This window comes from Neodiprion pinetum, chromosome 1 (genome assembly GCF_021155775.2).
Source record: "Neodiprion pinetum isolate iyNeoPine1 chromosome 1, iyNeoPine1.2, whole genome shotgun sequence".
Classification (NCBI taxonomy): Eukaryota; Metazoa; Arthropoda; class Insecta; order Hymenoptera; family Diprionidae; genus Neodiprion; species Neodiprion pinetum.
In genome coordinates, this window is record NC_060232.1 from 40514462 (window position 1) to 40528587 (window position 14126).

Consider the following 14126-nt stretch of genomic DNA (forward strand, 5'->3'; position numbering starts at 1 on the left):
TAGTATGCATACGCATTTGTTATGAAATTTCTGAAAGACTTAGTTAAGGTAATTGTCATTTCGAAAAACCGAAAAGAATCTATATCAACGTTTCACAATTAGATTATCTTATATTGTAGTAAGATAGATGTATATGAATTTAATGCCGTGTATGATGTAACGTGATTTGTAAATATGTCGTCATTGTGTTGTATTTTTGCTTCGTTTACTTCTCAATGTAAAAAAAAAAGTAAATTGAGTCGTTAATCTCTATAAGTAATATTTAAGGTATAATTGAAAAGCAGAAAAGAAATGATACAATTAAAAATTTAAATATAGCGATTTACGTGACGAGTCATATTTTGATCTATGATCCTTCTCGGAAGATTATAATCACTAATATTGAAATCAATCTATTGATAAAAGTTATGCTCGTCTTCTACTATTGCTAAAAAACAAAACTTTGGATTACATTATATTTATTACACAGCATAAACAGCACACCTTGCTTTGTCTACTATCAGGCAGGGCAGTCTAGCATGGCCATCAAATATGCATGAGTTGCCCTGTTGACTCTTAAGACGATGGCAGTTCTTTCTGATGTTGTCAAGGTAGCTTTAAAATCGAATCTTAGAATAACATATGATACAGTCTGATAAATGAAAATTGATGATTTAATTTAATTTTTATTCATGATTTTCATTTAGGAATCATTTCAGGGTACATATTCTGAGTAATAAATAATATTGAAATAAATTGATTTACGTTGAATTGTTAGATACGAAACATATCTGTTACAACTTTTGACGAGCCTCAACAGTACACAAAACAAATTGACAAAAGATATGGCAAGGGCAAAAACTATCCGTACTCAGTTTAAATAATTATTTATTTAAATTTTTATACTGTACATGATCTGGTTATTCATAGAATGTATGATTTAAATATTGTTTCAACGGTTCCGAATTTCTATGTGTTGATAAGGAGACTAGCTTGACGGCTTGGCTCGAATTAGTGGATATCATACACTGATTGAAGAGCCAACTCTGGCTTGTCGTAACCCATTTCCTCAGGTGTGTTGATACCCAGCTCCTCCAATGTGGGCTTAATATTCTCAAGTAGATATGGATAAATCTCACCCACTTTGGGACCACATTTATCCTTTATAGATTCTAGATATCTTACTGCTAAGGCAAAATCGTTGAGCCTTCGGCAAGCCTTTAACGCAGCACAGATGATTTTTGGCTCAGGGATGAGATCCATACCTGAAAAAAGATTGTGAATATGAACTTTCGAAGGCAGTAAACCAGTAAGTGGTTTTTTCTTACTATTAAATATCACTCTGAAACCTTGCCAAAATTGCAATACATGTAGGGTAAGTTTGGATTATTTTGAAATGCACAAATTTCTGCACTTTAGGTGAAGAGTTGAATAGACCTTCGATGTACGACCATAAAATCATTACTGGACTAATCTTTCCCGTTCGGAAGGCTTTCGATTTTTTTCACTAACGGTCCGAACGGAGCGTAACTCGTTTTGCATTCGACAGAATTAACAGGTTAGTACCATCGTCTTGTTTTCATGTATTTTTGAGTGGCGAAGAGATAAGAGTACAGGTTCGAAGGTCTCGACAGTCAATCGTGACGAGTTACACAACAATTTCAACCGTTCTAGATGAGACTCTCCGATAACTAAGAGATTAAGATGTGTAAGTATTGTTACCAGCGAGATCGTTCATTGCCTTTCGAATTTCCCATCCATCTATGTCTGGGCGGTTGAAGAAGGCCTCGTATCTGGCATCGAACTCTTCGTCGGATTCCTGGGGACCGCCATGGGAGGCACGACTGTTTTGAAGACCAGCAGTCGCTGCCCGAGGGACGAGTGAGCTCCTCATCGCCGAACCAACGCGACCAGCCACAATACGCAGCATTTTTTACGCCGGGAATTTGATATGACTTGAGGAACCACCTAGTTTTACTCCAAAATGTGATGAAGAGAATTCGACACGGCCCAATCACGAACACCACTTCTCTCACAAAGCTTTCTTTTTCTCTTTCGTTTCGTTGCGTAAAAGACGATGAGATCCCTGGATGGTTGACCGGAAACGAATTGGTACCAACCCTCTACTTTGATCAGCAACTGATTACGCAATAGTCAAAGTCACCAGAAGATAATTGAGAAACGTTCAAGCTGGCACTATTTCTGACACAGATCAAAGCTTTGCCGCATGAAGCAACATCATTGGATGTGTTTTATTTGCCAACTTTCGAGCACGAAAAAACTGAAAGACTCACATGATTGGAATATATTTCAAAATCAGCCATCAGTAGCTTTTGCCCACGCTTTTGTCAAACCTTTCGTTTCGGTAGATAGCAAATGCAAGGTCCCTAGATTAGGAAGGTCAAGGCATGCGTGGGCAAAAAAATTAGTGAGAATGCGCCAAAAGTTTCGTATGACAATGGATGCTTCCATTTAAAGCACAATATGACACGGTGTAAACATTTCTGGTCTATTCCTTTGCCCGGATTGGCCGCTTACAATAGAGATTTGTACACTGTGTCACACTGTGCTCTAAATGGAAAGCACCCGGTGTAGTTCTGATTCCTGACCTGTCACAATGATTAACCTCAAACTATATACATGCTTCTGTTTATTTCGTGAACGTCAGGACACTAAGGGCGCAACTCGTTATTAATTAACCTCAAAAAATTGAGCAAGATTGGTAAAAACTGGTTAATGCGGTAATTTAAGGTTGATATTTTTTGGGCGAACGCGCATAGAAGATTTTTGCCCACGTTATAGTGAGAAAAACTGGAACACGCGTATCTTGACCTTCCTAATCTAGGGATTTTGGAATTTACCACGAATTACTTCGTGGAATTTACCTCGTTCATTTTCCCTTACGGAAACCCCCGTTAGGTTGCAGTCTTTCTAGATCTTCAGGTGATCTTCAGTCAACGCTGACAGAGAAAAGGATTGCTAGATACCGTACCCGGTGGTGGCGACAGACTGGGAAAATCGGGAAAACCGGGAATAGTCAGGGAATTTCGTGTATCTGGAAAAGTCACGGAATTACTATGGACCATAGGGAAAAACGTACTATTCTTTTATAAATCATTTTCAAACTTCAATTTCTAATTACTGTTGAGAAAGGAAGCAATTCGATGTGTTTCTTTAGACCCAATATTCCTCAAGGTACAGAACGTCCGGTGCTTTTGGGCATAATTAGAGCTGCTTGACATATTGCATTACCTAAGTTCTGTGGAAAAAAGTCAAGGAATTCTGACTTTTTTGACGGGAAAAGTCAGGGACTTTAATTTGAGCAAAATTGTCGTCACCCTGTTACATCTAGTTTTTAGATTTGTGAAGCGAAAATTGTATTGGAGCATTTTTGTATAATCCAATTGCAATTGGTTAGTTCTACCATGTGTAAGTTATTGGTCACACTGAAAGCTTTAAACGAAGTTCGATCCTCGAGTTCAACACCCAATACGTCCCAACAACTTCGTCCAGAGAGAAACCTTCGTCCACTCATTCTTCGACTCGTAGTAGCAAAGGAAGGCATGAATGTAGCATAGAGTATGTAACATCGCGATGCGTCACGTACGAATGCGGGTGTGCGTAAATGCGTACGTGTTAGTGCATGCACTCATACGGGATGACAGCTGATTAAAGTGAAAATTTTGCAGAGCTCTGATCATTCGACGTAAATTGGTGTTCGTGGACATCGAAACGTACGATTCCAGTCGTTCAGATTATTCCTAGACAATTTTTCCGGGATCTTACTCAGTGCCGTGAATTTATCGTTGAGATGGCAGATCGGGAGGAATTGGTTTCTCAGTTTCGCGACGTGACCGGCACTGATGCTGAGAGGGCACAATTTTATCTGGACTCATCCGCTTGGCAGCTAGAGGTGAGACAGCATATTTCCTTTGTATCGTAATAAATTATATCTCGAAATATCAAGTCCGTTTTCCGAATCTACGATTTGATCGACGCGTAACGTGATTTTACATATAATAAGTACGTTGAGTTTAATCAAAGTTTACTTTTCACAGAGTTTTCACTGTGTTGAGGTTTTACCTGTCAATGATCATTTATAATAGACATTAACTCAATGTAGCTTGAAACAAATAAAGAAGAAAAATGTTGTTGTAAAGGTGGCTCTAGCGAGTTTTTATGAGAATGATGAGCCAGCTGACCTTGTCAATGAGCCTGTCGAAGACGTTGCATCTGATGATGATGTGGGGGAGCTGCCACGTCTAATAGATTCAACCCCTGCAGAAATGAAGTCTTCGCAGCCTCTACCAAAGCCGAAAGCCAGGTTCGGAACTATTGCAGACTTACAAAAGAGGGATAGTAGTTCAGAGGAAGAGGAAGGTCAAGCATTCTATGCCGGTGGCTCGGAACACAGCGGTCAACAGGTTTTAGGACCAGGAAAAAAACGTGACATTGTTGGTGACATGTTCAAATCTTGTCAGGAGCAAGCAGTTTCTTCCGATCCTAGAGCCACCTCGCAACAAAGACCCAGTACCTTCGGCGGAACGGGATATAAACTGGGACAAACTAGCAGCGACACAGAAGGTATAATGAATCATTTCTTAGTGAAATCAATCATTCATTAATACTCAGTTTTACTTTGTTCAACAGAAGATGTATATTTTGATGTTTCAATCGAAAAAACTCACACTTTTGCCAATAATATATCTTGAAAGTTCTAATACCCTCTTATCAATTACACATAGTAGCAGAAAACCCATTACATTATTTACAGAGTATTCTTATATCTTGGATAAAGCTTAATTCAAAATTATAAAAAATTGTTGCTATTAGTAACTCCCTCGCCATCTACTCAAGAAAGCAATACCGGATTGATCACATTGAAATTATGGCGAGAAGGGTTCACTTTGAACGATGGTGACATTAGACCGTATAACGATCCTGGTAACCGAGAATTTTTGGCTGCTATCAAGCGTGGTGAAGTTCCCATGGAGATACGTCAAGAAGTACAAGGTGCCGAAGTCAGACTGGATATGGAAGATCATCGTCATGAAGAATTTGTACCTCCTAAAGTCAAAGTAAAGGCCTTCACTGGGAAGGGACACATGCTAGGAAGGTTGTTAACCATTTTCAACCACTAATTTGCTTTTTCAAAATTAACCACACGATTCTCTCCTTTCCAATATTTTTGATGAATCAGATTTGTAAAGTTTTTACGTTACTTTGAACCCAACATTTCTAGGTATAATTTCAAAGTATCTTAACTCAAAGTTCGGGAAAATGTGACATCCACTTCTCATGGCGTTAACACACATTAACAAATCTAATTATGTGTTTGCAGCCCATCTCCAGCAACGGTAGGCATGACCGTTCCGGTTGGTTCTGTAGATCAAACAGCGAATGAGTCACAAGCCACAAGAGAATTGAATGTAGATTCTTCTCAACCAGTGACAACAATTCAGATTCGATTAGCAGATGGAAGTAGCATCAGAGCTCAGTTTAATCTGACACACACAGTTTCTGACATTAGACGTTATATTTCAACGTATCCTTTACTATCAGATTTTTATAAAGAATTCATGTCTTAGTATGAATACTCAATTGCTGATGTATGTGTCTATATTGTAACGGAGGGCAATCAAGGGATTGCGCGTAACAAAATAAGCAGGTTCTCTGTGCGTAAAGAGCAAACATTGAGTCAAAGAAATCTGACGGCAAAGCTGAAATCACGGAAAAACAGATATAATTGAAATGGATTTTCTCTTTTTAAAGTCTGAAGACTGACTGTTCTTACAATAATGTTCAGTGGTTCAGTAACCGTACATACATCAACAAATGATTTTAGCTGATGATGGGTTAATATCTGTAACGGCATTAGCCGTGCCAGGGTATATAAAGGTTGTGAACACAACTTCGTTAGAATATTATGTATAGATATAATTTTTTGAATTGTTTTGAAACTTTCCTCAACTTTTTATTAGTATGAGACCCCAGTATGCAGCTAGTAATTTTCGTCTACTGACGTCATATCCAAGCAAAGAGTTGACTGAGGAGAGTAAAACTATTGAAGAAGCTGGACTTAAAAATTCTGCTATAATGCAGCGACTGTAATAGAAAACGTTTGTGAGAAAAAAAAAAAAATTGCCCAACTTCATACAACTGTAACTCTTAGTTTAACGAATATACCTTTGATCATTTCCAAATCAGGTTTTGTACAAGCAACTAGCGACTTATTTATACTTTACATAACTGATTTACCAACATCAATATCACATTAATTTATCCAATCATAAGGAAAATCTCAATTTCTTTTTTTGTGGAGAATTTTGTTTAAAGATAATATCATGTTACGCAATGAAAATTAGTCTAGTTACTGATGATTACGGAGGAGCTTTGCATAGCAATCACAGGAGCGTGGATTAGAGTGAGTTGAAGAATGCGTAAATAAATTTGAGAAATTGAATATATGACCTCAAATTTAATAGTTGAAAGGGGTAAGGTTATTGTACAAAAATATCATTGATCACTCATCATTGAGTAGTGTAAAGCCAAAATTCGATTATTTATATTACGTAAAAAATAAAAAAAGAAGTATCAATGTTTCAAATTACAATATGACAACAGTTCATCTCATAAGTCATATTACGTATACAAATCTTTAGTACTTTTGAAAATATAAATAGATAAGCATATCGCAGCAATGCTTGTAAAATCAGGGTGAGTGGTGAGTAAAACATAGCCCATATTATTGTGTATAAAACTTTTCGGGCCTCTTTTGGCACAAATACGCCAATTGTCAAGTTCAAAAAAATTATGTAACTCTCACTCAATGTTTGTGCTATGAATTAACGGATGGTCCAAGAATAGTTTCCATTGATACTTTACCGACTACCTTATAAAATCTATTCAGAGCATAATGGATGAATATATAAAAGTGCGCGAGGGTAGTCATCACCCGAGGGAATAATCTTCAACTTTATTCCCTTGTTACATAACGTACTATATTTTAGAGAATATATATATATCTACACATTTGCGATATGTTCATTAAGTGTTAGAAATTTTTTGATTAGAAATTATTTCTAACAGTGATATTTTTTATTTCACAGTTACGATTATTCCTTCTTGGCCATTGGAATTTTTTTTTCCTCCACAAGGTGATCAAAATTAGACATGACAAAATGTATGCGTGAAAACTGGAATTTTTCATTGATCTACCAGATAAATTTTTTTAACCCTGAAATTTATATGAAATCGATTGCTTAGAATTTGTTTAGCTTCAACTCAGTTTCGCTTACGAAAATATGGAACATCAACTGGTTTCAAAGGCTGATTGTATGGCCAGTCCTTTTCGGTCTTAGGCGGATATCCATCGATCCGTACAACCATTCAGCATATTTAGGAATCTGTTCCTCAATGGGAATTTCATATTATTTACATTCACCGTATTGTACCCGATAATTAAAAAAATAATCATTTGCTGATTGAGCTTTGTCTGGTCATGTATTGTTTAAAAATTGGCGCATTTATTATATTTTCAGCAAATTTTGAAATTGATCTATCATGCGTATAGCTCATTTCATTTTCGGAATTTGAACAATACTGATAACGATTTACATTGATTAAGTCTGCACCAGGCGAAATATAGCTATCAATATCAATACTATCTGTAATCCAACTTTTGTGTGGTTTGCTAATAGAAACGTGACGATTTTTCATGCTACCCTCGGAAATCTTGCGAGTTTTTTTAAAAATCATTAGTGTGGTGTTTCCAGTTGGATGATAGTCCTCTTGTTGGGTACAAAACAATGATGAATTCAGTCGATAGTGATCACTAGCTAATAAGCCTTTCTCAAAATCTATTAATAACTCTGCCAGAGTATGATGATATTTTAAAACAATGTACTCTTCCCAGTACAAAGTTATGCTATATTTGACTTTATTGTATGTACGATAAAGACAGTCCCTTTCAGCAATTTCCCCAGAAATGCCTGGAGAAATTCTAGTATAGGGAAAATTCCATGGTACGACAGTGAATGTGACGTTAAGCCCTTGGCTATTCATTATTTGTTTCATAGTATCTGTAAATATACTTGGAATACCGTAATCGTAAACAATAAAATGATCAACCCCGATCATTTGATGAAAACTTAAGAAGTTCATCATGTCCGTACGAGAAATAGATCTGTTTAATGGCGGAGCTATGCATATGGCTATATCATTGGTTATCAGGTTATGTGGTAAATTTTGCACACTTAAAATTGGATATTCACTTTCAGATACGTCCCTTTTATTAAAAAAGGACACTCCTTCAGGGATAGCAGGCTGAGAGTACTCACAGACAAACTGGTACGCAGCATACTCTAAATTTTTCCTAGATTGGCTTTTAAGTAAGTTGCTAATTCTTGAATGTTTGAATATCCCCAGAACATGCTGTTCTTTCCCTTGGATAAACACATGGCAATTTATGTCTGGAATGATATATGTTTTCCCAAAGGCGATCCCTCGGACTTCATTTATGTTTGCATGGTAAGCTGCGTAAACAAACAAGTCATTGTTTATTCTTTGCCAAGATGGTAGTGGTACGTCAAAGTGGAGATGGAGATCATCGGAGATATCAATCTCTCCTAAGCGGTTGACGTCAGGTTCCTTAACTCCGGGCTTACCAAAGAAACTTATCACTTCTAGGACGTATCGCAGTTTGTTATATTCATGCCTGTAGAATAGCAATGATACCACACTCACCAGAGCTGTGATAATTAATGCTGCTTGATAATATTTCCTCATGCTGCTGTTATTGGGGCGTTTTGTTATTGTTATAGTCGTTGCAGTACGTGTACTACCACAATTATGTCTTAGATGGGCCTGTGCGATATCAAACCCCTCTTTTATCATACTAATCTGGTTATCACCCTGGCAAAGAAAATGTATTATGTAGGTAATCAATTGTTTACTTTTGTAAGTCTTTTTATCGTAAACAATGTGCGAATATGATAACGTGTGACAAATATTTCAAAGCATACCTGATCTAAACAGCTCTTTGGTTTGTTCGTTCTTCAATTAGGAATAGAAGAATCTGCATGGCAAATAAATTCCTATGGATATTACTGAATCGTGTGTTTTCTATGAACGTAGGTCAATGGAATTGATCTATTCACAATTCATTTCATACCGGTAAAAATAGAAAGTGAAATAAATTAGAAGAAACATAGACGCGCCGTAACATTTTTTCTGTGGTACAGTTGTGGAGATTTTGAGATTGGCATTCCAGTCTGGTTATGATGACAGTAATCAAGACTGACATCTGAGTATACGTGATGGTAACATTCGTTCTTGTTGTCTTTACATACCGATAGTTTATCGACTCAAGTTGCGCCACGCAGAGGGCACTGCTTGACGATGAATTTATGTTGTCTATTTTCGATAGATTGGATCGGTTAGATTCACTTCCTCAGATTCGATGGTCATGGATTGTGTTATGTTTATTGAGATTGAGTTTGTTTTGCGTTCGGCCGACTGTGGCGCTGCAGGTTTCTCTGTGTGCCAACATAACTGTTTAGTGTAAAAAATTAGCCGTCTCAGATTCATTGTCCCTAGTGTACATACATACCGATACATACCCACACCATCCAACTTATCACCATCATGGCGCATGCGTATGGATACTCCATTTGTAACATTGTGTATTGGATGCATTAAATATATGTATATGTATACATACATCCATACACACATCGGAATAGCATCATACTATCGCAGCGCAGTAAATGAACGATATGCCTTAAATGCTTGGTGAAATCGGATGAGTTGAAAATTATTTTACTTCTGAAGAGAAAACAAAAATCATAATTACTCATATCTCCACCGTGGGCATTGCGTTGAAACAAGTTTCTAGCGAGTATGGAAACTGAACCGGTAGAACTTGAAGATGGAGAAGTTGTGGATGACGAGGTTAAACATTTTACGTTTGACAGAAAGCTAACCTTCGTTGATATCTTTACTCAATTCTGCATTTATATCTACAGGAATAAGTTAATACGGTTGATTTGAGTCGCGATTGTTACACAACCATTGCATTCGATCACAAACATCGATGAGTTTTATGACAGAATCCGCGTTTACCAATATCCACTTTTTTTTTAGCATTTCAGTTTTTGGAAAGACTGATATGTTTCATTAAAGTGTAAAAATTCTGTAAGGACTCTTTACAAAGCCTAGTATATCCATAAATTTTACATCATTTACCTTTGTACAGGTTGTCGATGCGTTCGAGTACAATGTTTTAGAGCGGCCTCATGTTGCCCCCAGACCTGAGGATACATCGTCCAAACTACATTACAGTGATGAATCAGATGAGCCCACGGAATCTGAAAGTGATTCGGACTCAGATTCGGCACATACTTGTTCCAAGAAGCCAAAGATGAAGATAAAACGGTGGAAGAATAGAGAGGTAGAGAAAAAAGAAGCTCAAGACAAGTACAAGGTGTGGTGTATGCAGGTTCAGGAAGAAGCACTCACGGAGGAACTTGTATCATGCGGGGTCACTAAGCGAGATTATCAGGGTAGAAATGTCGAATTCTATGACTTCACTGTTCGATATTCCCCCAATGAACAACAGACACCAGCTGAACTTAGTTCGGATACTGAGAAAGATGCTCCACCTAGGATTAACAACAAAAGGACAAATGAGGATAGGACAAACCTTAAGTTAAGGCTTGGTAAACGAAGAAATTCTATGGAAATTGATGGGCAGCGAGGAGTTGCGAGAAAAATACTTGACTTGCGCACCACTGCCGATTCTGATGACGGAGACGTAGCTGCAGATATAGCGGAAAAGCTGTGCGAAAAGAAAGATGATCTCATAAGTAAGCAAGAGTGTGAATGTCTTTTTATTCGTAGTTATTCCTGTTAAGGGTAAAGTTATCATCATCTACACTGTGATGTTGATTTCAATTTTCAGAAAGAGCAGTGAGTATAATAGGAAAAGAAAAAGCCATAGATTTCTTCGAACAAACTAAAAAAATTGAGGAAGACGGGGGAATGATGATAGTGAACGGATCACGTAGGAGGACTCCGGGAGGAGTTTTTTTGTTACTATTGAAGCAAGATGATCACATTCCTCAGGAAAAAATACGAGCAATTTTCCAAGAGGACCGTAAACAGACTGTCGAACAGAGAAAGCAGGCGCAAGCTTCCAGCAGGAGACGGAAAACACAGGAACTAATGCGGAGTCTCGAAAGTAATTCAAAATATAACATATTATGCAAATCATTTCATATAATTTATACCTCTAGATTACTATACAGTGAAACTTCTTTTAACGCACACCTCCCAACAAGGATTCTTCTTTACAACGGACAGTATAAAAATCTCTAGAAGCAGAATTTACACGCTAATATTGTTCTGAATAGTGGACACTCTTCAATAACGGACAATATGTTTAGTTCCGAAGATGTCCACTATTCGGAAATTTCACTTACGCTCTTTTTTCCGAAATCTTACTGTAACATTTACAATGTAAAGCTAATCTTCGCACTTATTGATTCCTTCATAATCTAAAACATTTCTGGACCAAATTGTAGATGGCTCTGAAAAGGATCTTCCAGCCCTACTAACGCGTGCCGAGCTCTCAACGAGGCAGATCGCGGAGGAAGCGCGATTGAGGAGAGGGGAGGGTCGTGATAGAGAAAGAACTCCGCCAGACTCTGACCGTCCAGTGACAAATCCACCACCCAGTCCCGTAACAGATGATCCCGACCACACACCTCCGTCTTCACGTAGACAAGTTCAGGATTACGCAGCCGATGACTTCCTTGAGATTGGGGTGGATGTCGACAGCATGGAGTTGTTTTAAAATCTACGAACAAGTTTATATTACGCGAGCGTATCGATATTATCAATTATTAGCTCTATTTTAGAGCTGGAAAGTTGTCTCAAACTTTACAGAGGCTGCTGATGTGTTTTTTTATACGGAAATTTACTGCATTAGGACAGTACAGGTATGCATACAGATTGGTGACTGAAATAATTACTTGGCTATTGCCTGAAGGTAATTACGATCAGTGGAGAGAGAACAGTACAAGTACCAAATAAACAATGTCGTTCTCTTCTGTTATTCACGTTTTTTTTGCAATTGATATAACTATAAATATCTGTGCATGAATCAAAAATAGCTAAAATAATTTGAAAAAGCTGCATTCACTTCTCCTATCCGTTGGATGAAATCCGCCTTTAAAGATCTCCGAACGGGCATAAAATATTCTCTTTTAGTTTTGTCAGATTCGTGTTGTTTGGCACGTTTTACGTGTAGTAACGTGGTATAGTTTATGCTTAATCGAATTTTATGTAAATTCACACTGTGTTTATCCTTCGCGTTTGTTTCTACCCGGTTTCTGAGTGGACGCCAAACAGATTTTAATGTTTCTATATAGATGAAAGGAAACAGGAACATGATTGCAAGATGGCTATATCGTCGGGGCGCAGCCTCTGTTACCGAATTAAGCCAATAAATTTATGTACAGGAAGTTACTTTTTCAGGCGACTTCTTAGATAACATGTAATCATAATGTATGAAATATAAGAGATCGAACTAAGTCTAAGCGCCGATATTCTGAAACGAAAAATTCATTTTGTAATATATAATCTCCTCGGTAAGATCCGAGAGCATTTTGTGTGTTTTATTAATGCTATACTGAATCAACCCAGCAACATATTTCTATGGAAACGGTTCTAAGTCGATTCCTCAATTTTGTCACTCAATATTCGATTAAGGAATTTTTTTTAATTTTAATTCCGGCAAATAATCAACGAACAATTTAAGTATACTGACTTTGATCCCAGTCCATATTTGGATAAAAATAATTGAACAAATGTTTTTGATGTTTGCAATATTTTATTTGTGGTTTATTTGTTGTCATTTTCTATTCGGGAAAAAATCTTCGTAGCTACAAATGTTATCTTATTCCTATGGGCTTATGCCATTTCTCAAAAAGACGAAAGCTTATAAAAGAATAGGGACCGTTTTGAGAATTAACATTAATATGTCAAACCCGTCATGGAGTGGAGTTTTTTTACGGTTATGAAAATGACCCGAGGCTGTGATATCGTAATTTACTGACATCGAGAATAAACGGATATTGAATGCATGTATATAGCACCGAGGGATTGGAGATTTTTTTTTTTTCCTCTTTAATAACGCTAATTTACTAATACTCAATACCTACTACTGAAAGTAAATTACTATCATGCCCTCCGGTGACTTTATACATATATACCTATGGCCTTCGGAAATTGTCTTCAATACTGGTTTAAGACTGTATCAGACTTCTTAACGTCCATCATTCCAGGTTTCAATATGAGTTTTTTGAACATCATTAGACGGTTTCCGCCTAGACTTTATGAAGTATGTTTTAATCATTTTTAAATTTCGCCTTCCTTTCTGTTTAATTTGTTAATCGCATTTGTCAAATTAAATATTACTTTTCTGTTCCGTCTCTATTTTTTCATTATTTCGCATAGCTGAAGATTCATATGCCGAAAGGACTATCCATTTCTTAAAATTTTCAAGTCGACATTTTGATACGGATTCATTTCTTCGGTAAATCGAACTTTCGCGATTTCGTCAGTTTCCTGAAATTTGTGTCGTTCCTAGAAGACAATCCGCGTGTAATCGTTCCTTTGCATGTATACATACCGAGACAACGAATCTGTGATCAACTCATGGAATCAACTAAATTTACGATTTCTTAACGCCAAATAGAAATTCAGTTAGTTCAATTAAACATTAGTTGATGTAATTAAAAAATAGTTTAAGTAAAAATGTCATCGATTGATGAAGTGATGTTTAGTTGCAGTGACTAAATTTTTTAGCGGCCCTTCATCGCCGATTTGCTAATTGATTCAATCGATTCTTTTTCTCGGTGTATGAACATACATACATATTTTTTATACGCCGCGCTATATTATACTGGTCTACAGTAACGAGAGGGTTGTTATTCGCAGATGGATATGTGACGACACAAGATTCGACATTGGTTTAATATACTTACGAAGCAGGAAGCATTCAACGATCTGAAGCGGAAATCTATTTCCACTATTCGTGTTCGTGGTTTATTAAAGTAAGGGTCTCAGTTAATGAGCTTGTCTCA

At 37.0% G+C, this 14126-nt stretch overlaps 4 protein-coding genes across 8 annotated transcripts; 2 read left to right on the plus strand and 2 right to left on the minus strand.

The window, feature by feature from the left end:
- Window positions 1–850: 850 nt before the first annotated feature.
- COX5A (Cytochrome c oxidase subunit 5A) lies at window positions 851–2109 on the minus strand. The gene is made up of 2 exons (XM_046630953.2): window positions 1702–2109; window positions 851–1244 (listed from the first exon to the last, which is right to left on the minus strand). The coding sequence occupies exons 1-2, from the start codon at window positions 1907–1909 to the stop codon at window positions 991–993; spliced, it is 462 nt and encodes a 153-aa protein (XP_046486909.1). The 5' UTR covers window positions 1910–2109; the 3' UTR covers window positions 851–990.
- Window positions 2110–3424: 1315 nt separating this feature from the next.
- LOC124221155 (NSFL1 cofactor p47) lies at window positions 3425–6201 on the plus strand. 2 transcript variants are annotated; one of them, XM_046630897.1, is made up of 6 exons: window positions 3425–3558; window positions 3669–3892; window positions 4140–4563; window positions 4813–5095; window positions 5321–5524; window positions 5961–6201. In XM_046630897.1, the coding sequence occupies exons 2-6, from the start codon at window positions 3791–3793 to the stop codon at window positions 6088–6090; spliced, it is 1143 nt and encodes a 380-aa protein (XP_046486853.1). In that variant the 5' UTR covers window positions 3425–3558; window positions 3669–3790; the 3' UTR covers window positions 6091–6201. The 2 variants fall into 2 exon arrangements, with proteins under 2 accessions (XP_046486853.1, XP_046486844.1); XM_046630888.2 differs by having other exon boundaries at window positions 3508–3892.
- LOC124221131 (uncharacterized) lies at window positions 4950–9466 on the minus strand. 4 transcript variants are annotated; one of them, XM_046630848.2, is made up of 3 exons: window positions 9330–9466; window positions 9003–9055; window positions 4950–8892 (listed from the first exon to the last, which is right to left on the minus strand). In XM_046630848.2, exon 3 carries the CDS (start codon window positions 8872–8874, stop codon window positions 7453–7455), a length of 1422 nt encoding a protein of 473 aa, XP_046486804.1. In that variant the 5' UTR covers window positions 8875–8892; window positions 9003–9055; window positions 9330–9466; the 3' UTR covers window positions 4950–7452. The 4 variants fall into 4 exon arrangements, with proteins under 4 accessions (XP_046486804.1, XP_046486809.1, XP_068991311.1 ...); XM_046630853.1 differs by lacking the exon at window positions 9330–9466 and adding an exon at window positions 9152–9323; XM_069135210.1 differs by lacking the exon at window positions 9330–9466 and having other exon boundaries at window positions 4950–8640; window positions 8725–8892; window positions 9003–9323.
- A 249-nt stretch (window positions 9467–9715) lies between these two features.
- On the plus strand, window positions 9716–13128 carry Phax (phosphorylated adaptor for RNA export). Its single transcript, XM_046630876.1, has 4 exons — window positions 9716–9930; window positions 10235–10844; window positions 10940–11218; window positions 11562–13128. Exons 1-4 carry the CDS (start codon window positions 9880–9882, stop codon window positions 11831–11833), a joined length of 1212 nt encoding a protein of 403 aa, XP_046486832.1. The 5' UTR covers window positions 9716–9879; the 3' UTR covers window positions 11834–13128.
- Window positions 13129–14126: the final 998 nt, after the last annotated feature.

Excerpts from the sequence above, each read along its gene's own strand:
- Phax (XM_046630876.1), top strand. The coding sequence starts at position 9,880 with ATGGAAACTGAACCGGTAGAACTTGAAGATGGAGAAGTTGTGGATGAC. Across the intron at positions 10,845-10,939 it reads AAAGAAAGATGATCTCATAA|AAAGAGCAGTGAGTATAATA; the intron begins GTAAGCAAGAGT and ends TTCAATTTTCAG. Across the intron at positions 11,219-11,561 it reads ACTAATGCGGAGTCTCGAAA|ATGGCTCTGAAAAGGATCTT; the intron begins GTAATTCAAAAT and ends ACCAAATTGTAG.
- LOC124221131 (XM_046630848.2), bottom strand. The coding sequence starts at position 8,874 with ATGATAAAAGAGGGGTTTGATATCGCACAGGCCCATCTAAGACATAAT.
- COX5A (XM_046630953.2), bottom strand. The coding sequence starts at position 1,909 with ATGCTGCGTATTGTGGCTGGTCGCGTTGGTTCGGCGATGAGGAGCTCA. Across the intron at positions 1,245-1,701 it reads GGCAATGAACGATCTCGCTG|GTATGGATCTCATCCCTGAG; the intron begins GTAACAATACTT and ends ATCTTTTTTCAG.
- LOC124221155 (XM_046630897.1), top strand. The coding sequence starts at position 3,791 with ATGGCAGATCGGGAGGAATTGGTTTCTCAGTTTCGCGACGTGACCGGC. Across the intron at positions 4,564-4,812 it reads AACTAGCAGCGACACAGAAG|TAACTCCCTCGCCATCTACT; the intron begins GTATAATGAATC and ends TGTTGCTATTAG. Across the intron at positions 5,096-5,320 it reads AAGGGACACATGCTAGGAAG|CCCATCTCCAGCAACGGTAG; the intron begins GTTGTTAACCAT and ends ATGTGTTTGCAG.